General features: G+C 40.6%; 2 protein-coding genes across 3 annotated transcripts in view; one reads left to right on the top strand and one right to left on the bottom strand.

Annotated features, from left to right (window-relative positions):
- The window catches only part of dpy19l3 (dpy-19 like C-mannosyltransferase 3), a 56,091-nt gene extending 51,477 nt beyond the window's left edge, over positions 1-4,614 (top strand). For both annotated transcript variants that reach the window (XM_044140555.1, XM_044140547.1), the window contains one exon: positions 131-4,614. In XM_044140555.1, the coding sequence (XP_043996490.1) occupies positions 131-334 (204 nt within the window). In that variant the 3' untranslated portion in view covers positions 335-4,614. The remainder of the gene's footprint in view (positions 1-130) is intronic.
- A 4,445-nt stretch (positions 4,615-9,059) lies between these two features.
- The window catches only part of si:ch211-186j3.6 (neural-cadherin), a 300,924-nt gene continuing 286,524 nt past the window's right edge, over positions 9,060-23,459 (bottom strand). The window contains 2 exon segments of the mRNA XM_044098247.1: positions 9,060-10,941; positions 13,319-13,473. Coding sequence (XP_043954182.1) covers positions 10,333-10,941; positions 13,319-13,473 — 764 coding nt within the window. The 3' untranslated portion in view covers positions 9,060-10,332.

Raw genomic sequence — 23,459 nt, 5'->3', positions numbered from 1 at the left:
AAAGCAGGACGCTGTCTGTCCTCCTACACAGTTCATCTTCCTTTGTCCATGTTGTGTTTAACAAAGAACATTCAGCAGTTTCTGACATTCTGCTGCTGCCGTTGACGTCGACACATTTCCTCCCCTTCAGATCATGGACGGACCAGGTGAGAACGAGCCGGACCTCGTCCCCGCCTCCCACCCTCGCTTCTGCGAGGCCATCAAGACGGACGAGGCGGCTTACAGCGCTCTGTTCACCAGGACATTCCAGAACAAAACCTTCTACGTCTACAGGCTCAAGAAGAAACGTAAGAAAAGCGGCAAAGTGTCCCCCGAGTCCGGCGTGAAGCAGTAGTGGGACCAGAAAACACAGAACCAGAGGGACTGTACACAGCTGTGATCGTGACTTTTGTTTTGATGTTGCTTTGTTCTTCGCTAAGCTTAACTCCATGAAGTGTGGCGTCAACGCAGCGGGCCAGTGAAGTCCAGCGTTGCACTTCTGTTATTAGCGGAGACCTGAGGCAACTCTTAAAAATGCTGCTGTTTGCTACTGAGATCATGTTTGTCTAAGAAAACAAAAATTATTAAAACAAATGAAGAGTTTCTACGTGACCACAATAGAGCCCTGAAAGTCAAAACATCAGGGCAGTTAGGATTTATTTGAAGATGGATAGTTGAAGCGATATAAAATAGAAGTAAAAAAACCGCAGGGTTTAACAATTAGGTTTGTGGTAATAGGATAGATTTGGCTACTTATTCAGAAATCTTTTGGTTTATTAGTTTCTTGGTTTGTGGATCTGAGATTTTAGATATTTTCTAAGGCAGCAAAGTGTTTCCACCAAGAACTGAATCATTCCAGGCCGTTCTCTGCCTGCCACTCATCTCAGATGATGTTGCCATGTTCTACAAAGTGTCAATGCTTACATTATGAATCTCTGACTGTATGAGCTGAAGTGTTTCTGAATGTTTTTCACCATATCAGTTCATCTAAGCAACCTGCCTCTGTACAGCAGACCTTCTCACACCTAACATCAGCAAAAACATCAACCAGCTCTGTGAATTATTTATTTATAGAGACTAATCTCTATCCTACTAAGTTTTGAGGACTTTTCAAGCTGCCAATGTATCATGTATAAACGCCTACCCCCTGTCACCTAGCAACAATGACATCCCTACTATCTCAAGCTGGGAAAATGTTTTTCCTCTTCAATTAAGTTATTAAATTCAATTTTTTTTATTATTTTTTAATTTTTTTACAAAATCAAATGACATGAACCTAACAATACAATCGCTTTAATATTTCATATTTTAAATCACCAGATTTTAATATACTTTCATGTAAAACTCTACTCGGCTACTGCACTTCCACTTTATCCACTTTGTTTCAAGAATAAAAATCTGTTTGGCCTGGGGAGAAAAAAAGATACTCCAGACCCGTCCATCAAATTCAGGGTTAAAAGTATAGATTTGGAGGAGCCTTTGAATTCAGACAGCCTTCAGCTGTACTGAAAGGGTTGGGGATCACTGTTATAAAGTAAAAAAACAAACACTTCTGTCAATTTCCAACTTGCAAAATATCGACGGTACAACTGAACAATGTTTTATCACCACTTGTGTCAAATTCACTCTTTAAATATGGAGACACTTCACTAAGCTCAGCCTCTGGCAGCCAATCCAAGTATCGATTAAAATATTTCACTGCCAAATTGGAAACTCTTAAAAACAGATTTGACATCTGAAGGTGAAAATTCAGCAGCAGCAGCTATATTCACAGATATAATATGATATGGAAACATATATCAAGGTTACATGGAAACATTTCTTAAGGTAAAATCCACCAAAGTATTTATCTTTGGGTTGTTTTTTTTGTTGTTGTTGTTGTTTTTGGATTGTTGATAGTACAGTAGCACAATTTTATTTGAACAAATTGCCTTCCATTTATTTTTAATTGTTTTCTTTTTGTTCAGAAAGGGCAATATTGCCACATTAAACACATCAGTTTCAGCAACACATTGCAACCGCTGTGACACTAAAATATTTTAATGATTAAAATATTCTTTCTTCCTTTCTGCTGGGAGAAAAAAAAACTGTGGCCATGACTTAACCTCTTTGTTAAGAGTAACAACAATAAGTTGTTTTCTATGGGAACAACTTATTTGTCAAAAAGGTAAACATTGAGGATAATTATTCTTTTTTTTTGGTCAGACATCTGAGGTCAGAGCAGCTTCTTGATATCTGTGTCGCCTTTGTTGTTGTGATTGCTGTCATGTTTCTCTTTGTGACTCGTCAGCGGCAGCCTCAACCTTTCCACTGCCGTCACTCCTGCATACAAACACGCATGAATAATGGAAGCTGTGAGGAAATTGCAGCAGGCTGACAACCGCACTGATTCCTCCCCGCAATTTCCAAGTAATTCGGGGGTTTTGCCGGGGAATGGCAACACTCTCATATGAAACCCAGGAGGAGGAAGAAGGTGGAAAAACAGACTTACGTTAAAGAAAAGTAGAGAAATGAGAGCAGATCACAACTCGGATCCATAATGATCTAAAGCCTTATTTTCTATATCCTCGGCTTAAGGAAAGGCTCTGATTGAAACAGAGATGTAGATGCCAGTCAGACAAGGCTCTGGTGTGTGTGTGTGGGGGTGTGTGTGTGTCTCCTCACACACCAGCTTTCCAGTATTTGTTTGCATGTTAATAGGAACGTCGCTCTTTGATAATTTACACCCTCCTGCTTTTGAAAACGTGTCGTTCGTTAACTCCCGTCGTAATGCATACCAATCGGCTTGTTCTCCGTCTGTCCTGCCTTCATGCTGGATGTTTAATTAAGTAGATGCCGGATCACTTTATTTGAGAGGAGAGTGATTCCATTATGTTTGCTTAATAGGAGTGTAGTAATGTAATATTTTTCCAACACTAGTAATTTCCATACATATTGGGATTGGTGGTTCTGCTGTCGACGCCTATGGTGTTCTTTAACAGACAGGATGATTCCTGCTGGAGAACAACAGAGGAGCTCAAACAGTTTTCTGGCTGTTCGCTCCAGAATCAGGTGTTGAATGTGGATTTGAAAAGAGCAACAAGGTCAATGAGCTGCTGGATGATGATGCTCAGCACAGCAGAAACTCATGAAACACTAGAATGTATTTCTGAAATGGCAAATTTAATTTTCAGCTGGAGTGTTTTGTTTTTTTTTCTGAATGATTTGGGATGTGCTGCTGCTCCAGAATTAATTATATTCTGAGTTTGTTTTGAGCATTAAACAAAGTTCACTGGTGATGTTTTTATGTATGTAAACATGAGTACAGATACATGCTGTCAGATGTTTTAGCATCTCATTGGCCAACTTGATCAGGGCTTTGCTAAGCTATTTATTCAGTTTAAACAAAACATTTTCTTGTTTAAATCATAAAGGTTAAAGCCAACACAAAGTCATGTATAATTCAGAGATGGACTGAAAACAAAATGGGTTTCAACATTTTGCAAAGAAAAATTTAACATTTTAATCCAGGTCACTCTTAAGAGATTGGATACAGATTCTCATACTGATTTATGTCTGGACTTTGACTAAGCCACTCTGTTTGATTAGTGCTGGCTGCATGTTTAGGGTCGTCATGCTGAAAGGTCAATTTAAACTGGAGCAGCACAAGCAAATGTGGTGGATTAGCAGAGCTTTCCAACAACTGACGGTGTGTCAGGAGAGGTTACTGTGGAATGTTGTCTCTGCTGCCTAGCATGTTACCCTGTTGAGCTGCTAGCATGTTACCCTGTTGAGCTGCTAGCATGTTACCCTGTTGAGCTGCTAGCATGTTACCCTGTTGAGCTGCTAGCACGTTGCCCTGTTGAGCTGCTAGCATGTTACCCTGTTGAGCTGCTAGCATGTTACCCTCTTGAGCTGCTAGCATGTTACCCTGTTGAGCTGCTAGCATCTCATGACAGTTGCTAGATAGTCTTTAGTCAGAGGCTTCTTGGGAGTTGTTGAAAGACTGACTGCTACTGGAGATCCTTCCTGTCCACATCATCACCAAATATCGAATATTTGATGTGAGTTCTAACTTTTAAGTTTCCTTTGGGATAAATAAACCTTTTCTTTTAACTGAATGACAAAATGGCCACCAAAATATCTATTTTTTTTACGCTGCAACACGACTTATGTCGGAGTGTCACGTAGAATGTAGATAAAATAAATGAACTCTGTTATAAAAGGCTTTGAAAAGAATGGATTCATAAATTTATAAGGAGCTACAGAACTCTCCACCTTCATTACATTATGTTTGGTATTTTCCCTGTGATGTGATCATGCAGTGTTGTGGCAAATGTGAAATTGTAAAAAGGAGCATGTGTAAGACGTTGTTTTTTGTCTCTTGGACACATTTAGTGCAAACACATCCACCTGCAGGAAACTTTAAGGAAACAACTCCTCAGAATGTATGGACTGTAATGACAACATGGCGAATGTTCAGTCCTGGATCCACTCAGCTCTTAAATATGAAGCCAGTACTGCAGAAGTGGGTCAGTTGACTCTGCCAGTTCTCGTGCCAAACCCATTGTTACAGGAGGAATCTGTTATTTTTTACATCTTATATTAAACACATCTATGTTCCGAAAAACTTTGCTCAATAAAAGTACTCTCCGCCCCTGCCGTGTTGTTTTCCTTGTCTGTCATGGTGTCCAGTCAGAAATCTGTTTCTCTTCTTTTCCCTCCTGTTGCATGTTGGAGCCTCACAGCAGGGAGTCTGGTGTCGCCCATCACTTCTGTCACGTCCAGACGCTCAGTCGGGACCCAGAGTGCCACTTCTTAACCCGCAACATGTGATGGGACCCTGGGAAGCGGGGGCCACGTGGTCTCCTCCCACTGGTTCACATGGAAACCCAGAAAAACTGGGTATTAATCTTTATTATGATCATCAAAACAAAGTGATGAAGCCAAACTCTGGAAACAGATTGTACTCTGTGTTCTACGGTGCTGGTCAGAAGCTTCTCTACATTCATAGTCATGACTGTCTAAATTTTCTGTTTTTGGGCGGATTTGAACAGTTCTCTTTTCAGGGTGGAATTAATTTACAAGATAGAGTTTCTGTAAGTTTTAAAAACTAAAATTTGCAGCTGAAGTTTGAATTTAATGGAGATGATTTTCTCTTCAGCAAAGATTCAAATACAAGAGTCAGAAAAATCACACTTTTTCAAAAACCATAGTCCAAATATTTTCAGTAGGGTTGGCATCGAGACCATTCCAGAATCGCCGTGTCAGCGTCCGTTATTTGCTGCAGAACCAGATTTTTGGGGCCTGTGATGTGAAAAGCAATGTTTTTTTTTTTTTTTTGGAATATTTTAGGTTGACTGAAAACATGAGAAAGTTTTGACCTACTAACACCAGAGATGACAAGAGTGGTCAAACATCCAGTCAGAGTCCAGCCAGCAGCGTGCTGACGGCAACGAAAGGCTTGTGATTGAGGCGCAACTTCTCCTGGAGCAAAACTCCAAATATCAATGGAGGCTTGTGTACATTTTTGAGGCTATAGCTATAAATTTGACATGATGTGGACCCAAGAAAATTCACCATGATTTCTAACTTGTGCATCCAGTTCTAGTTTTTTAAAATCTATCCACACTGAAAAGAAGAACAGGCCCTCCATTAGGACGATGAGCGTGTGCAAACTTTACTTTGGTAGTGTGCGTGTGTGTGTGTGTGTGTGTGTGTGTGTGGGCAGCAAGTATCCAGCTGCTTTGCTCACGCTCAGTCTCTGGTGCAAATAAATGGATTTATTGAGAAAAAGAGATGGAAGCAAATACAAAACACTTATATAACTGTTAAAAGCTCATCACCATCATATCAATAGAAAATATGTTCACTTTTAATTTTTAATTTTTTTTTACCCTGCACATTGCAAGCCGATGCTGCTTTTCTTGACAAAAAGCCATAATTCTCTCTCTGTTATTTACAAATGAGGTAAAAACATTACGTTTGCTCACAACAGGGCTGTACCCGGAACACAACACCAAGGAAACGGTTCGTGGTTTAGAGGATCGTCATGGAGACATGAAGAGTAAGGCGACTCAGTCCTTCCTGTCTCAGGCTCAGTCCGCTGGAGAAAAAAGAATTCACAGACTTCCCAAAGTCCCTACAGTCTGACAGGAAATCAAATGCAAGATACAAATAATAAAAATAGAATAAAAACCCAACACATGAACATTTCTGGAAAGCTGTAATCTGGGATTTGACCGCTGTGTGAAAGCAATGCTTTGGTTTGTCCAGGTCGACTGCGACCCATTAGCTCCCGTTAGCTTAGCCGACCTGACCCGATCTCATTAGGGTGACCTCTTGACCACCGTCGCTCTGCCGCGATGAAGACCGGCGAAGGAAAGAAAACTGTGCTGGTGGAGCGGACCGGGATCCGACAACACTTGTTCCTGGAAAATTCTGTTGCTGTCAGACATTTGACCTGACCACTTAGCGGTGGCCATTTTGTAGGAACCTATAAAACCATGAGGTTGGGATGTATTTTGTAATTTTTGTGCAGCAGAAAAAATTTAATGAATTAAACGCAGAAAAGTGTGCCGTTTAAAAATGACATTTTTAAGAATATGAAGATTTTTCATCAGCAAGCGAACAGGATGCAGTCAGAAACATAACATCTTTTTACAAGTTAGCTAAATTAGTCGTAACTGGGCAGAACGTTACCAGACTGAACCAAAGTGCTTCTAGCATGACTCAGTACGTGTTGAATATTCATCAACAGGTATTGGGGGCGTATATACCAAACATTTTTGGTCTAGAAGGGGTTTGAGTTCTTAAAATTCTTTAATTTCACATTTAATTCCTAGAACTAGTTGCTGTATTCATCCATCCATTGTCTTCTCTTATCTGAGGTCAGATTTGGGGTCAAGGTCTTTAAGACGAGTCCCTGTGTTGACCAGTTGACAACACAAGCTTAATATTTGGTTTTAGACGTAGCATGAGATTGAACTGTGTGTCATTAAATTTATACTTTTTATATCAGCAAGTGGCCATTTTGAACCTTCAATGGTCTTTTATACTTTTGGCTAAAAACTATAAACAAACAGTTTTCAAATATAGATATAAAAACAAATGGAGGTTATATTAGTTTTACAAATTTTAATAGAATATTTGCACTGCATTTTCACAACAGAATGAAAAGGTGTACTTTTTTTTCTTGTCAAAGCGAGGCTGATTTTTTTTACCTCATTTTGCTGTAATATCAATACTCTATAGAATTGTATAGATCTGCTCTGTGAAAATATTGTATGCTTTTAAACACCTAAAAATAGAAATAAATTCTATATTCATTAAAAATGTCAACAACAATCTTATATTAGCTATTTAACAAAAATTCCAATATATATAATATATATTTTTTTTAAGTCATGTTACATTTATGGTTCTAATAGAGCCGCAATGAGTCAAAATGGCTCTTTGGATAATAAAGGTTGCAGACGCCTGGTGCTGCTTTACATAATGTTTGTTTTGAAATTCTGCTGGATTCAAACTTTAACTTTCAGATTCAGTTCAAGTGGCATCTATTGATCTGGTAAGTGAACTTTGGGATTATGAATTTTATATTTTTAAAAAATTCAAATTTCTATTCTGAGCTACATTTAAAACTTTCCATAGAATAAATTTATTTTATTCAGTGTTAAATTAACATATTGATAGTGCTAACATCTGATACTATTAGGTAAATTCAACACTGATGTGATGTGTGTTACATGTAAACTATTGGTAGTGTTGTTTCATCTCCATCATGGTGTTTAACTCCATCTGGAGTGGACCAGTTACTGGAAAATTCTGTTTTGGATTTGATTAAAGCTGCAGTATGTAACTTTTATTAAAATATTTTATTACATATTTGTTGAAACTGTGGTGGTATGGTATGAGATACTCTGCCTTTTACCAGTTCTCCCAGTGCTATCTAGAAACAACCAATCAGAGCCTGGAGGAGGGACTTATTGCTGTCAATCATGCCCATACATGCACCACTCACCAATCTCTGCTACGCTGCTGCTTCTTCCCTGTCAGCAGAGCCTGATGTCAATGCTAATGCTAGTTAGCCACTGATGACAATTTTCCTGTGATAAGTTGTGTATCTGCCTTTAGCACATTAGAAAAATTACCAAATTGATTGACAGCGCTAAGCCCCTCCTCCTGGCTCTGATTGGTTGTGCAGCAGACGGTTGAAGCCGCTCAGGGAGGAGGTGGAGGACATCGACCTGTTCACAGATTATCTGTCTCACGCTAAACTGTCACGACTTGGTGACAGTTTTAACAAATATCTACAAGACATATTTTAGAAAACTTACATAACATTTCCAAATGTATTGTGTCCACGGTTGGGTTGTATTGGTAGGAATTTGCTATGTTGTGCCGCGACAACATAGCAAATTGCAATATAAAGTTGATGACATTTTGCTACAATTACTGCAAGGATGAACAACGTCTCTTCAAGCCAACCAGAGTGACCAGCCGTCCAGTAGGCCTGCTTCCTGCTGGCCACAGCAGAGGTCAGGCTGTTTTCTGTATCACTGACTGTTGCTTCCTGCCTACATTTCCATCCACACCTCCTTCCTGTCATCACAGAGCCCAGCGCTCTCTGATCCAACCCTCCACCATGTAATCATCTCTCTTATCAAAGGTGAGAGGAGCTGGCCCCTCCCACTCCCGGCACCCTGCTTCCTTTCTGACGCTTTATTTCTCCTCTTTGTTCTTTTCCAGATAAATGCTTCTCGCTGGGTCAAAAGCATCAGGAGTAGGATTGTGTAGTTTTGTGTGGGGGGGAAACCCAGGACCGTCGTCCCCTGGTGACGTGGGAAAGACGGTGCAGATATTTCTGTATGATTTCAATGCACAGGTGCTCCTGCTATGGCGTCTGTATGGATAATCCGTTTAAATCTCCTCCGATCCGCTCCTCCATTTATTTGAATTTCTCGAGCTGTCACCTTGTGTAGTTTGCATTTCACTGAGCGACCGCCTGCTTAAACAGTCTGTAGCAGCTGCCACATTTGGTATGCCTGTGGAGGCATACCAGGCATACCCCCCCCCCCCCCCACACACACACACACCCATCCCGGCCCGCGGGCCTCTCGTCCACTCTTTGTTAGAGATCTGTTTGAATTTTCGTGCGGCCCCTGCCGGCCCCCCTTGGGTGAGCTACAATGAGCGGCGGCGGTGGAGCGGATGAGAATAGGAAATGAAACGACGATGCGGGCGCGTTGCTAAGTAGAGACGGCTGGATGTCTTACAATCCACAGAGTGCTGGAGCTCGAAACACTTCACCAATACTTAAGGACTCAACTGAGTTAAGAGTAAAAAAACAACAAAAAAACCCCCAAAAAAAGTCCAACCCCTGGAACCCCGGAGCGTATTACCTGCAGGAACTTATTCTTAGGGGCCACTTCATGGTGACCAGCAGGGCAGGAAGTTCATCCAGAGCTCCAAATTTCAATATATGAAACAATTCCTGTAATTTGTTTTAGAAATCTGTCTTGTGTATGTGTTTGACTGTGTGTGTGTGTGTGAGTGTGGATGCTACTTTAAGTAACATCTTTTATGATTTATTTATTAAAAATCCAACTACTACAACACTTATGTGACTGAAGTTATTTTAATTCTGGACAACTCTCTCTCCTGTAGATAATCCATAATGTCAACTTCTCAGTATGTCAGTTATAAAGATTGAAAGCTGAAAATCTGACTTTGTGGCTTTAGAAACTCTCTTGCGCTCTGACTGAGGAATTGGTCAACACTCAGGTTGAGTTTGAGCCGTCATGAGAGAACTGGTCAGTAAAGGTTGGAAGGATCCAGGAAAAGTATTTCTAGAGGAAAAACTGCCCTGGTCTCATCGTCAAAATGCGTCTTCAGGTTTTCCCCTCATAAAAACTTGAAACGAAACTTCAGAAACTGTGTGGAGAACATAATACAGTATATATATATATATATATAAAACAAAACAACTAAAAGAACAAAACAAGGCTCTATCTCTGTATGAGAAACTGATGATGTTATAGTGCAGTGTGCAACGCATGTCCCTTATTTACACGGCTCTCATTCAGCAGCAACAAGATACAAAATACATTTTCACTGGTGCTGATTTGAAATAAAAACGGCGTCAGAAGGACTGGACTCTGCAGAGTGACGTCCGTGTGTTCAGGACGCTCTGAAGCCTTAATCTCACCTGGAGATGATGATGTCTGTTCTCAGACAGCAGTCGCCCACTGGAGGGCCACAACAACCCGGACAGCTGATTAGGAGACAGACTGTCAGTCACTCACACTCCGCTCCCTCACCGCTGACCGTCTGAAAGGTTTATAAGGCGTTCTGTTATTAGCGTCCGGTCGCTCACAGGTCGCTGGCCTCGGCTCGTTCATACAGAGCTCTCAGTTTCTCAAAGCGAGGGCCCCACTCCCCCAGCGTCTCCTCCCGCCGAGCCTCCCCACTCCCCTCCCCTGTGCTCCCCCCGTCCAGCCCTGCCGAACTGAAGGAGCTGAGGGAGCCGGCGGGCGACCCCCCGCCCTCGGTGGAGAACACCTGCAGGGAGTCGAAGGGCCCCGTGTCCGGGTGCTGGTCGGCATCACGGATGATCTCACACAGGTAGCGGGCCAGGTCCTGGCTGGAGAAGGAGAGGGAGCGCCGCGCCAGCTGGGAGGGGCGCGCCTGGCCCTGGGCGGGGGGCCGGGCGGGGGGCACGTCCCTGCGGAGGCTGGCGGCGGTGGTGGACGTGGAGGACGTGGACGCGGCCGAGGGAGGCAGGGTGGTGGAGCTGGACGTCCGGCTTAGGGGGTCCAGCGGCGGGGCGGAGGCCGGGACGGGCGGAGCCTGGTGGAGCAGGTGGTGGTGTAGGTGGTGGGTGGGCGGCGGGTGGTGCAGCGCTCTGGAGCGGCAGTACTGGACCGACTGGGCGGGGCTTGGCTGAAGGGACTTCTGCAGCTCCGCCATGTCGTAGGCGTTCTGGAGACGCCGTTAGCGAAGCGTGGAGCAGGAGAACGCAGTAAGAAAAGGGGAATAAATCAATAAATGACATTTTGAAAATAAATTTGCTTAACAGAAACATCAATTTCTATTTTCTTGTTTTTTAATTTTTTTACCAATATTGGTTTATTTTGCAAATCTGCAAAATAAATAAATTTACTGTTAATTGCTGTTGTTTTTTACCGTCAGGAAATGTCATATTTTAGACTGTATCCTCCACTTAATGATTAATTGGTTAGTAAATTAATTGATTTTAACTTCAATCGTCGATTAATCTGATTAATCATTTCAACCATAGTGTAAACTCATACCTGTAAAAGGGGATAGTTGAATAAATGAGCAGCAGACATGTTTCTCAGGGGGACGTTCTTTACCGCAGCTCACTAGCGCTAGACCCCCCGCTGGTTACATTTGGTTACTACCTCTCCTCAATCAAATTACATATTAACATGTATTTAACGCAATCTACTTGCAAGCACATTATAAATGGACGCAATAACATCCAAGTCTTTAACGCATACAACATGCAGATGAGGCCAAAAAAGATTAAATGTGCCTCTGACTTTTAATGAACACATTTGAATCCATCATAAATGCTTGCAGGGGAGAGGAGGCAGGAAAAAATCAAATGTGACAGAGAAATGAAAGGAGAGCTGGGCTCATTATGTTTACTGAGAACGTTTCGCCGGTTAAGTTTCTGTCTCCATTTATTCTCTGTGAAAGGTTTAAGATTTCCTCTGACCCTGAGGATAAAAATATAAGCCGAGGCGATTCGGAGAGGAGATGGGACTCAGCCTGCTGCTACCCTGACATCCAGTAACCTGCAAGTCACTTCACAAATAATATGAGTCCATGAGAACTGTAGAAAAAAAAAGAAGAAAAAAAGGCACAGAGATAGAAAAAAAAGCCTGTGGGAGGAGAAGGATGAAAAGATGCTCATGCATGGAGGAGGAGTGGGAGGATTTGTAAAGCTGATTATGTGAAAAGTGGCAAGTGGCCTTTTTTTTTTTATTTAGGTTTTTTTTCTGTCCTGAGATTAAAAACAGAAACCAGAGAGTCGTGAGCAGCAACTGGACCTCACATCTGGACAAAAGCTTGTGAACAGTTTTGTAGAGATTGTTAAAAAAAATGCATTAAACATAAATGGATCTAAAATTAAAAAATGTAATTAAAAAAACAAGCACCTCCTACCGTTCTGCATCAGTGAATATAAAAATAAAGAAAAGCGCCTGCCTTAACGCAAAATTAGCATTAATCATTGAAATTTTAATCCAAAATGTTCTAAATTACAGTTAAAGGGATAGTTCGGTTTCCTGTCACTGGGGGTCTGTTGGGAAGTTTGGTAACACTTTATTTGACGGGTTGTGAATAAGACTGTCATGACACTGTCATAAACACGACATAACAACCTGACATGAACATGAGAAAGTCTTCATGAATATTTATGACTGTCGTCATTAAGTGTCATTCGGTAAATCATGACACTTAATACAAAGTTGACATTATTCAAAATGTCTTTATCATGACAACTTGTCATTAATAAAGAAATCATAATATGACATAAATTTGTTATAAAAGTGCTGTGTATATCAAATATGACTTAAAAGAAATTTACTCTGTCTCTTTAAGAAACTCCTGCTCTTTCTTAAGCTCTGCCACAACATGGCTCCTCTGTTAACCCTTTAAAAATGTTTTTACCAGCATTTCACTGAGCTTGTAGAATGAGCTCAGCAGACATGCAGTTCCACCAGGTGTTTGCTAATTGCTGCTGGCTAGTCTGAAGGAGCTGAGTGGCTGATTGGGGCTAGCTCCAATCAGGCCCTAGCCACAGCTGAATGGTTGCCATGGAAAATAAAGGATTTCTCAAACGTATGAAAAAAAGTTTGAGAAACATTTCTGATGAGGGAATAACATAACGTGATATAAAGCTCAAAAAGTCAATTTAGCATAAAGTGTGCGTGTGGGCGTGTGTGTGTGTGTGTGTGTGTGTGTGTGTGTGTGTACTGTATGGCGATGTGGTGATCACATATTTTTCTCCCATTAAAGCTGTGATGGATGTTACGCCGGCTCTTAGTACAGCTGAGTGCATGTGGGTTCCACTGGTGGTGGAGAGTGGAGATAAGGATTTCGCGTGGGCCTAATTAAAACACGAGGCACAATTTCTGTCCAAACTGAACTGACTTAATCCACTGCAAGGCTGGCAGCTTGCAAACACTGCCAGGGATGTAAAAATACACACATCTACAGTCTTTAACATTTCTGCTGCTAAAAGCCTTTCCTCTTCACACAAGCAGGACTTCCTGTTGGGAATGTGTTTGTGAGTGCCGGCCGTTCAGCGTTCCTCCGGTTCCTGTACCTGATCCTCCTCACCGCCTCCCTCCTCGTCGTAGTTGAGCACGTTCTCCCGGATGTCCTCCCAGCCGTCGTGGTGCGCCGACACGTGGTACACGCCCTCCTTCAGACCTTTGTAGCTCCGCCAGCGGGTGTAGAGGAAAATTCCCAGCAGCAGCACTGCAGTTGAGACAACAGAGCAGCGACAGCTCAGCACTGCAAATTCAAATTAAATGATTAAAAAAAACAATTCTTCAGTCCACTGAGGGTGTGTCCCCAAAAGGGAGAGGTGCTTTGATGAAACTGGCCTTGAGCATCATTTGGTGATAATGAGACCTACAACTGGGCAGGTTTGGGGATTTAACTGGTGAAGATGTTTCAGAAATCAACATCAGGAATTCATTTTGTTGCTCATATCTTATAAAATATTCCCAGGCTGTCAGGCAGTGGAATTTCTCCGTTCATTACAAACAGTCGTTTTACATCTCTACACAGTAGAGATGTGTAGAGATGGTGAGTTCAGCATGAGGAATGCTCGTTTGGAGGACAATTTGCAGCTACTTTTATTGTTCTTTAATTTTATATTTATCTTCACCTCCTCTGGAGGGAAACATCGTCTTCTAGAAGCTAAAGACTTCTTAGTGCTCAACAATCTTTGCTTTCTAGTTGTCAAATCCTTGTTTTTGCCCTTCCCCTCCAGGGGGTCTTTTTGTGGGCTCTAGTGTCTGTTATATGAAAATAGGCTGACAAGAAAAGGGTAAAGACATGCGGTAAATGTTGGCGGGTCTGGGAATCGAACCCATGACGGCCGTGTCGAGGGCTCAGGGCCTCCAAGCGTGAGTCGTGCTATCCCACAGCAGCACGCCCTGTCAAATCCTTTTTGATGCTCCGGGCTGGACAGAGGTGAGGGATGGAAATCAGAATAAGCTGCATTGCCCAAAGGTCATAAAAGCAACAAATAAACACAGTCGATGTCTTTAGGACTTCTGAACTGCACTCACAGAAAGAGATGGCAAAACTTTATTTAATCCACCGCAGCCACTGCTAAAGCAAAGAGCAGCAAAACGACTCGGTGGAAAGCATAGAAACACCTGCCGTGTTTTCACCCGATGGTTCAGGGAAAGGACGATAAATTGTCCAGGAAATTATTGAGATAAATGATAACTTTTCAGACAATTTCCTAGATATATAATTTAGAATGTCATGCTTATCTGATTTAAAATAACATAACATCATTTTGTACAGACTGGAACTGCATACATTTCCAAAATAAAATGTAAATGCCAAAAAGAAAAAAATATATATAAATGAATAAAAGCAAATGAAAACCACACACAAACAAAATCTAGAGACAAAATGAATTATGAAGAGTCTAAGCAAAAATATAAATCACCACAATGGAAACTATCAAACCGATTTGATTTTATTACGCAATTAATTGCTTACTTGTTTATTGCATTAGACTTAAGAAAAGGCATTTCATCAGTATTATATACAGATTCATTACACAGAGTAAAATATTCCAAGCTTATAGATTTTGCTACTGTAACGTCTTACATGATAATGTGCCATAGATTTTGAACAAGGTTAAAGGTCAGGGGAATTTACAGGCCAATCAGAAACAAGAACACCACAGACACTGAACCAAATCCTGCTGGAACATAAAACCATCATCTCCATCCAGCATGACGTGCCCCAGACATAATCATCAACAATAACAATAAACACACAATGAATATATCGATCTATGAATGACGATCATAAATGATGTATGATGACTGGCCAAATAAATATCAAACTTTTTTTGCAATCTTCTAATTTTCTGTAGATGTACTAAAGTTTGTGACTGACTGTAGAAAAAGTTCCAGATTAGAGGAACAGCAGGTGGCAGAGACAGTCCTAATCTGGGTGTGGGATTAAAACTGGTCTGACAAAGGGAAGAGTAGGTCACCGGTGTTCTGACAGGACTGTTCAGAAAAAAGAACAAAAGAAAAAAAAAGATTGTAAAAGCAGATCAGTGACATTGGAATATCTTTTTTTGATTTCCTGACATAAATATTGTACGGCCTCCACACACATCCACAGTTCAACCAATCTGCATGTTTTTCTTACAATGACCTTTTAAAATGTCCAACAAATCTTGTTTAGCTTCGAACCTCTCACCTCTTGTCTTCCTATTTACCTCAAAACTCACCAGCATTTCTGTATTATTAACCTCCTCTATACACACACACCCCCACATGCACACACAAACAGTTCTTCTTTTTCTTAATTTAGGTGATTTTCTCACTATACTGCAGCAGAGATTTGTGTGTTAATATTTAATAATTTACCCTGGAATGTCATCAAGTAACTGAGTCATGCTCCACTGTATCTTCAAATCTGTTTTGGCGACAACAATAAAAAAAACAAAGCAAAAAAAAAAAAAAAACAAACCTCTCCATAGGAGAGAAGCATTTAATCACATTAGAGAGAAGCACCAATCCCAGACCGCAACTGATTTCAACTGGCAGCATTATAGACATCCTGGCTGCTCAAATCCCATTAATCTCAGATATCACCATGGAAATCTGTGATCTTAAACAACTCCAACACAGATTTAAACACGCTCTGGTCCACTTTCTCCCTCTATTTCAACTGTTTTTCCTCCGTGTCTCCCACGTCACACCTGAAGCCCAGCAGCACTAAGGTGAAGGTACTCAGACTCACAAGCGGATTGATAACATCCCATTAAACAGGCCTTCCCCCTGACAACTGTGTAAGAGAGAATTCGCTCAGCCATAAACCAGCTGCACTGCATGGGAGCAGAGATCAATACACATTTACTGTCAGCTTGTCGCCCGCACCACAACTTCAGCGTCTGACAGATTTATAAGAGCAAATTGTTTCATGAAGTTCACTGTTCATTTTTAGAGCCTGTGTGACTTTTAATGGCCAGCGAACCAAGGGAGGGAGACGGGATAAAGACAGGAAGACAGACTGTTGTTTTTGGTGGTACGCGTTTGGGTCGCCATGACGCCAAAGAGGCAGTGTAGCTGCAACAACAACCGCACAGGTTCACAGAGCTTCCTTAACACACTGAAATGAATTGGTGTAAAACAGCCGTGGGTACAAAGCCACAGCCGGCCTCTTATAGCAAATATACCTACCACCCCCTCTCATAATATTTATAACTGCCTATTTTATTAGTCCAAATACCAAATATTCACTAAATATGCATTAATACGCACAGTGGGAACCATCTTAGCTCTAATGCAGACGTTAACTTCTACAGTCTTCCTTATTTCCTCTCTTGAGTCAATGAGCAATAAGGAAAATGAATACCATCTCTTAACAAAGCATGCAGATCAATATTGTTTTATTAGATCTAAATCTAAACAGCAGCTTTCCACACAGGTCATTTTCCCTTACAGAAATCTCTGACGTGGGCTCTGTAGCTCTGTGTTCCACATTTTCTTTGTTGACATGAACAAGACATGCAGACGAGGATGGATTTGTGTCCATAACTCACATTTGAGAAGAAATAAAACCGTCCGTTGATGACAGAGATGAAGGGGAGGAGCAGCGAGCGATGCAGCAGTACATCTGTGTTCTACTGAACAAACTGAGCCTACAACAAGGAGCTACAAGGGATTCATGTCACATAATTAATTGAAGTTTATGCGCTAATTAAACTCATTAATGAATCCAGTCTAAAGCTGCAACTTGCCTCAGACATGAGTAATATCAATTATTAATGAGGGAGGGCATGGGCTGGAAAAACTCTGCAGTCGTGTTCCAACACTACCCAGAACGGCACAGGATTTGTATCCTTTGAGTCGCCATAGCAACACCAAACCTGAAAACTATCAAGTACTGATTATGTACTTTAGGTCACCTTCCTTCTTTTTTGTCTGCTAATATTTGCATGCTAGCCGACATATGAGAATGCTTGTACAGAAGCTGTGCAAAAAATGTGCACTGGTCATTAACAGCATTAAATGTTAGTGAGTAAACTTTAAGTTTCTGTGAGCTTCAGTTCTACTCAATTCAAAAATACTTTATTTATCCCAATGGGAGAAAAAAATGTTCTCATAACTTATGTTTTCAAAGTATCTTCAAAGTGTCATTGTGGCTAGTGTGTCCTGGTTGTCATAACAACGTGACACCTACATATCTGGGCAGCAGAGACAGTATTCCACTGGATGACATCATCAGCTGACAGCAAGCATCGCTAATCCCCCTCCTTTGCTTTTGCCGTTCCTCTTTAAATTTGGAGACCTTGGAGACGAAGATCTGATCCTCACCAAGGTTATGAAGAACTGGTTTGAACTTCCTGTTCGGCTCCTCTGGGGTTTGGAGTTTTATTTAAGCTTTTGGGGATGCAAATCACCTGTCCACAGTTGTAAAATAACATTGTTGTCATAGTTACGCATCATTACTGTCCAAAGAATTTTAAAAAGTAGGAACAAGAATAGATACAGTTCCAGGTGCACAGCATCCAGAACCAGAGAGAATAATTGTCCAAAAAAAACCCAAAAAAACAAAACAGTAATCCTTCAACCAAAACAATGATGAACAAAAGTCTACAAAACAAAACAAACAAACAAAAAAATCAGAACTAATGTGACAGAATGAGCTTGGAATTGAACAAGGTTGTATTTTAGACTCCAATTTTCTCCCGATGCATCAAGTTGAGTGTGGAATAAACGCCTACTACAAATTTGGAGACTTTAAGACAAATGTTATCTAGTTGATGCAGCTTATAGCAGCTTCCGTTTCCCTCAGGAACAGGATCTGTTTACATGCAGCGTCGCTCCCTTTGGCAAAGCCTGCAGCTAAAAGTCCCTACGTGAAGATCAGTTATTGATGTCAAACTCTGCCATTTCCATTAGTGCTTTATTGCTTTCTTTATATTTATTCATATGAAGTATTTTGATTTTGAAAATAATACGCTCAACTTCAAAACGTAGCTTCTTTTTTTTTCTAATTAATGAACAAATATTGGTTTTTGCTTCTTCTTCCTCTTTGAAACAAATAAGCATGGGATGGTACGACGACTCCGTTAAATACTCCCGTTTGGTGCAGCAAAAAAAGTCAACATGACATGTGAAGGGAAGCGCAGGAAGAACAGACAGAAACCTGATGTAGAGCCGCTGTGAAGATGACTGCTCTGCTCTGCTGGAATCAATACCCTGTGCATTAGAGCTCAGGCCCACATGAAGGGGAAAAACACACACCACAATAACTCACCAAGCAAATAAACAGCAGCGAATATGAACTGAGTTCCTCTTTGGTTCGTGGGGGCAGAGACAGTGTTTTCTCTGCTTTCTCCGGCGGAACAGTGTGTGAGCGTGTGAGTGTGTGAGCATGAAGTGGCTGGAATGAGCTCCATGGAGAGGTGAAGCGGGGAAGCTGGGGGTCAGGGTGTACAAGATGTATCTGTGCTGTTCAAAGCCCTCTCTGGAGGGAAAACAGAGAAATGGAGAAGTTGATCGGTGTTTCTGACAGGGTGTTTGAGAGCTTAAAAGAGAGATTATGTGTTTATCTGTTTACAAAGCCTCCAAGGTCCTGCGCTGTCTTTGACCATCTTTTTATTGGTTTAACTCTCTCACTCTCTTCTTTGCTCCAATGTCCACCACTTTCTGGCCAGACTCTCTTTTTAGACATCAACTTTCTGAACTCATGCATCCAACCAGCTTTTAAAGTGGCTTTCCAGTCGTCACCTGTTTTTTTGCACAATAACCAATGCATTAGCCCACGGTGTTGCCATAAGTGTAAGCCTAGCTTAGATGCTACAGGTACTCCCATAAGATACAAAAAAATAGACATATATGTAGTAAATTATATGGTAGTGCTGACAAAAACAAAGGCAAATAATTGTATTGAAAACATGCAGTACAGCTATAGCCTCAAGGCAGCTAACAGCTAGCAGATAGCGCTAACAGAGGTAGAAGGCTCAATGCTACTATCAAACCAATGGCCAGGATGTGATTATCAACACGCAACTTTCATGTCTAAAATAAGCTTTGCTGTCATTTCAGTGTTATTAGCAGCTCAGATGAAGACTTTCAGAAAATCTCTCTTGATACTGCTGGAGGTTGCTGAAGCATTCTTCCTTAAACGCTCGGTGAAAACGGACTTTCTCCATTGATGTGGGCATATTCCAGAGAAAAATCACATTTAACCAGACACTTCAAAGAGGATCTGATGCCAGGAGATGATGTAAGGAATCCTGTGAGTTAATACACATACTAAGAGACACTTGAACATATTACATGAATATTTTGACTTGTTTACTTGCAACTTCTGCATAACTGAATTTGGACTACAAAATCATTACGAGGAAAAAAAAAATTTAGAATGGCGGATTTAAAAAACTGATTAGCAGGAAGTCATGAGCTTGTTTAGCAGTTCCACAGCAAATACGGTGGCATCATAGACAAGAACATTATAACACAACTACTCAGCTGGTAGGTTCATAATTTCATGGAAAGCTTGTAATTCCAGTTCAGGTGGTGGAAAGATAAGGGTGACATTCCCTTACAGACACTTTGGGCCCTTAACACCAACTTAGCATTGTTCAAATGTTAATACTGACTAGTGTTTTTTTCAGCGTCCTGTAGAGAACTTGGACAGGTCAGAGGTGAACACTCTCAATGGGGAATCCATTGTACTTTGAGAGGTTCAACTGCCGCTAAATGAGGGCGTGTGTGTGTGTGTGCGTGTGTGTGTGTGTGAATGTAATGAGATTTCCAGTCAGAAAAATCTATATCCAAGCTGGCCTGCAATGAGATCAGTGTCTATGAGTGCATCAACACAAGTCAATAACACAGCATAGATTTTACCCCATGAAACTATAATTCTGTTTACTGCATCCATCTCTCTGTGTGTTTGATCTAGCACTGCTCACCTTCACTGCTCTTAATGTGCTGCTGTTTGATGTACGCTTAAAGGCCAGCGCCAATACGCAGTTTATATGTGCCAGTAAATATTCGTCTCAAAGTCATTTCTCCTCTTGTTCGCACGTTTAAAATCTAGATTTAGAGAAAAATAATTAGCTGCAGGAAGCAGATTTCTATGGAAGCTCACATTATCCCTCTGACGCTGTAAGGAGTGCCACAAAAAAGTAACTGAATTGGAAGTTCTTATTACTACTTCTTGAAGAAATATATGAAGTTCTAAGGCCAGTAAAGCCTTCAGTAAAATCAAATCAATTCCTCAAATAAAGGCAGCGATCTGTCCGGTTCCTGTCTACCTGCAGTTTGCTTTTTTGTTCTTATTTATCAGATCTGTCAGTCTTTCTCTCTCCTTCTCTTTGTTCTGGACAAAACCTCAGCAGCAGAGTGTGAAAAATGCATCTGTTTGGTCGGACATGGGCTTGTAGGATTCAGTACAATCAAATAGAAAATGGAAACTTGTTGTGGTAATCAGCAGTTTTCTGACAAAGCACCCAGAAAGTATCCACAGTACTTCTCTATGTAACAGCGTTATCCCAAATTTTATTACATGAATCTGTTTCCTCCAAATTCTGCACACCAATACCCCATTATGTCAATGTGAAAGAAATGAAGAGAGAAAGAAAGAAAGAAAGAAAGAAGGAAAGAAATAAAGAAGGAAAGAAAGAAAGAAGGAAAGGAAAAAAATTGCTTTACTGTACTGAGAAAATGCTGAAAACCATCAAATTGTACAGCAGTATCAAACTTATTACCAATGTTGAGCCCAATCGATACCAATCTGGAGAAAATGACACAATTAATACAAACTAAATCACAAAAAACGTAGAATAAATTGTAGATCAATTCAGCTTCTCCTCCTGCTGTCTCCGTATCTCATCCACAACTTTCCTTTAACAAACTTCTGCCTGTCATTACATCTGATCTGATTCAAATAGTATGCTCTCATCAGGTGTTTCAAAACAGCATCAATCAAACCACTGATAAAGAACTATCTGGACAATTCACTACTGCAGAATAACAGGCCGATCTTCAACCTCCCATTCATCAGCAAAATGATTGAAAATGTTAGACGGCTTCCTAATGGTGACCAACCGCCTTGATGTCTTTCAGTCTGGTTTTCTTGTCACCACATTAATGAAACTGGCCTAGTCAAAGTCTTCAATGACATCCGTATAAACTCGGAAAAAAAAGAATAACACAAAACCAAGAAGTCAATGGGAAAGAGGCCTGAAAGCAAGACGAACACCAGGATAAAACAGGACAAATGGTTTACAAAAAGTAACTAAAAACAAAACCAATCAGGATTTTGACATATTTAAAGAACGCTACACAAGAAAACATAATAAAATATGGAATAAATACTATTTATGAGCAGAAAATCAAGAATCATGACAACAGGACATAAATAGACTGTTATCAGATAGGACTTAAGATCCAAGATACTGAACACAAATTTGATGAATTTGTTCAAAAAACAAATACATCAAATTCATTTGTTTTCTCATTGTGCAACAGATGTATGTAAAAATGATAAAGAACAAGAATCAACCATCACTTGTGAACACTGACCTTGTTGTTCAGGCTGTTATGAATTATGAAGTCATATTTATTAAAAAAACAGTTACACTTTAGAATCAATAATCTCTATAATAATTGGTGCTGTTCTGACACTGAGCATTTTTGTACATGAAAGCACAACCACACAAGTATTGTCTGACCCGATGCTTTTTGTCCAGATATTGTTGTGTTGGGTTATTGATCAGGACTGACTTTTTTATTTCAAAGAAACCATCAAAAAAGAAACAAAAAACAACAAATGAAAATAAATAAATGTAAGAAGGAACAACAAAAGCTCCTATACACACACCCAAGCTGAAATAATTCAAGCTTCCATCAGGAGTACATTTTCAGTTCAGCCCAAACTCTATCATACTTTGAATCAATTATGCATCACTGCTGTGTTGTGCAAGGAAAGACAGAAATAAAGGGAAAAAAATACTCTTCACTTCTTTTTCATGTTCAGGGGAACAAGGATGTGGATACCATACACTGAATGAAATCATTTCAATATTTCAGCGTGGACAAACAGGGACTTCATGTTCACAGAGAAGCTCAGTCCATTCCTGAACGTAGAACCCCTGCTGGTGGAGTCCCAGCAGCAAAACGTGAGAAAACTTTTAAAAATGTTGCTTTTATTTCTGTTCATTTTGTTTCATCCCACGTAACCCTGTGAACTCTCTTGAACATGTACAAAAGGGGGTGTTCCGATCCAATATTCATATCAGAAATTGGTCCGATATCAGGCAAAAAAACAGTATCGGATTAAATCTCCAATATAGGACGTCGTGTGGCGCCGTGGTTAGAGCGCGTGCCACGCATACAGAGGCTGCTGTCCGCCCTCACTTCAGGTCCTTTTCCGCACGTCTTCCTCCCTTCTCACTGCCCACTAAAGGAAATCTAAAGGAAGATCTGGCAGAACAATCAATAAAACTCTGCCTTTATGGTATCAGACTGAGGTTTAGACTGGATCATATTACTGAACAGGGCTCGCTTTTCAAAGACTAAACTAATTTTTAATACTTGCTAGAACCGATATTTCTTTCTGCTTTGAACACTGAAAGCTTATTTTCAGTTGTATGTCTCAAGGCCAACATGGTGATCATGAAAGATGGATGGTAAATGATGTATGTGCTGACTCACGATGTGCAACACATAGATGCTTAAAGGCACTTGTGGTTGAAAACCAAGGTTTTAACGGTGACGCAAACATTCATGGCAGTGCAAACAGGTCAGAGTTCACACCGAGCGTTTGCTCTGCTCACTGCTGAACAACTCTGCTAATAAACCAGATGGGAATAAAATCCTTCAGTAAATCACTGTGATTCTTATAATTGTCCTAAAGCCTAGAAAAGTTGTACAGCCTATCATGGATTAGAGCAAATTTCTTAATTAAAATCTGAGCACTGGTCTGGGTCCAGACAGAACTTTATTTGAATCTGAATACAGACAGCAGTTTGTCATGTGGGGACCTATGCACTCTAATAGCAATTGAGAAAATGTTGAATTAGATACACATTGTCAGCTGTTTGACTACAGTTTTAGAAAAATTTTGGCATGTCACGTATTTGTTACAGATTCAACCCAAATCTACACATTGGCAGAGCTGGAGGAGATAAAGCAACAGTGGTACGCCTATTTGCATAACAAGAAGATATTTTTGTCATGTGA

The sequence above is a fragment of the Gambusia affinis genome, linkage group LG02 (assembly GCF_019740435.1).
Source record: "Gambusia affinis linkage group LG02, SWU_Gaff_1.0, whole genome shotgun sequence".
NCBI classification, from domain to species: Eukaryota; Metazoa; Chordata; class Actinopteri; order Cyprinodontiformes; family Poeciliidae; genus Gambusia; species Gambusia affinis.
Note: the sequence above shows the minus strand (reverse complement) of the source record. Positions and strands in the feature narration are given on the sequence as shown.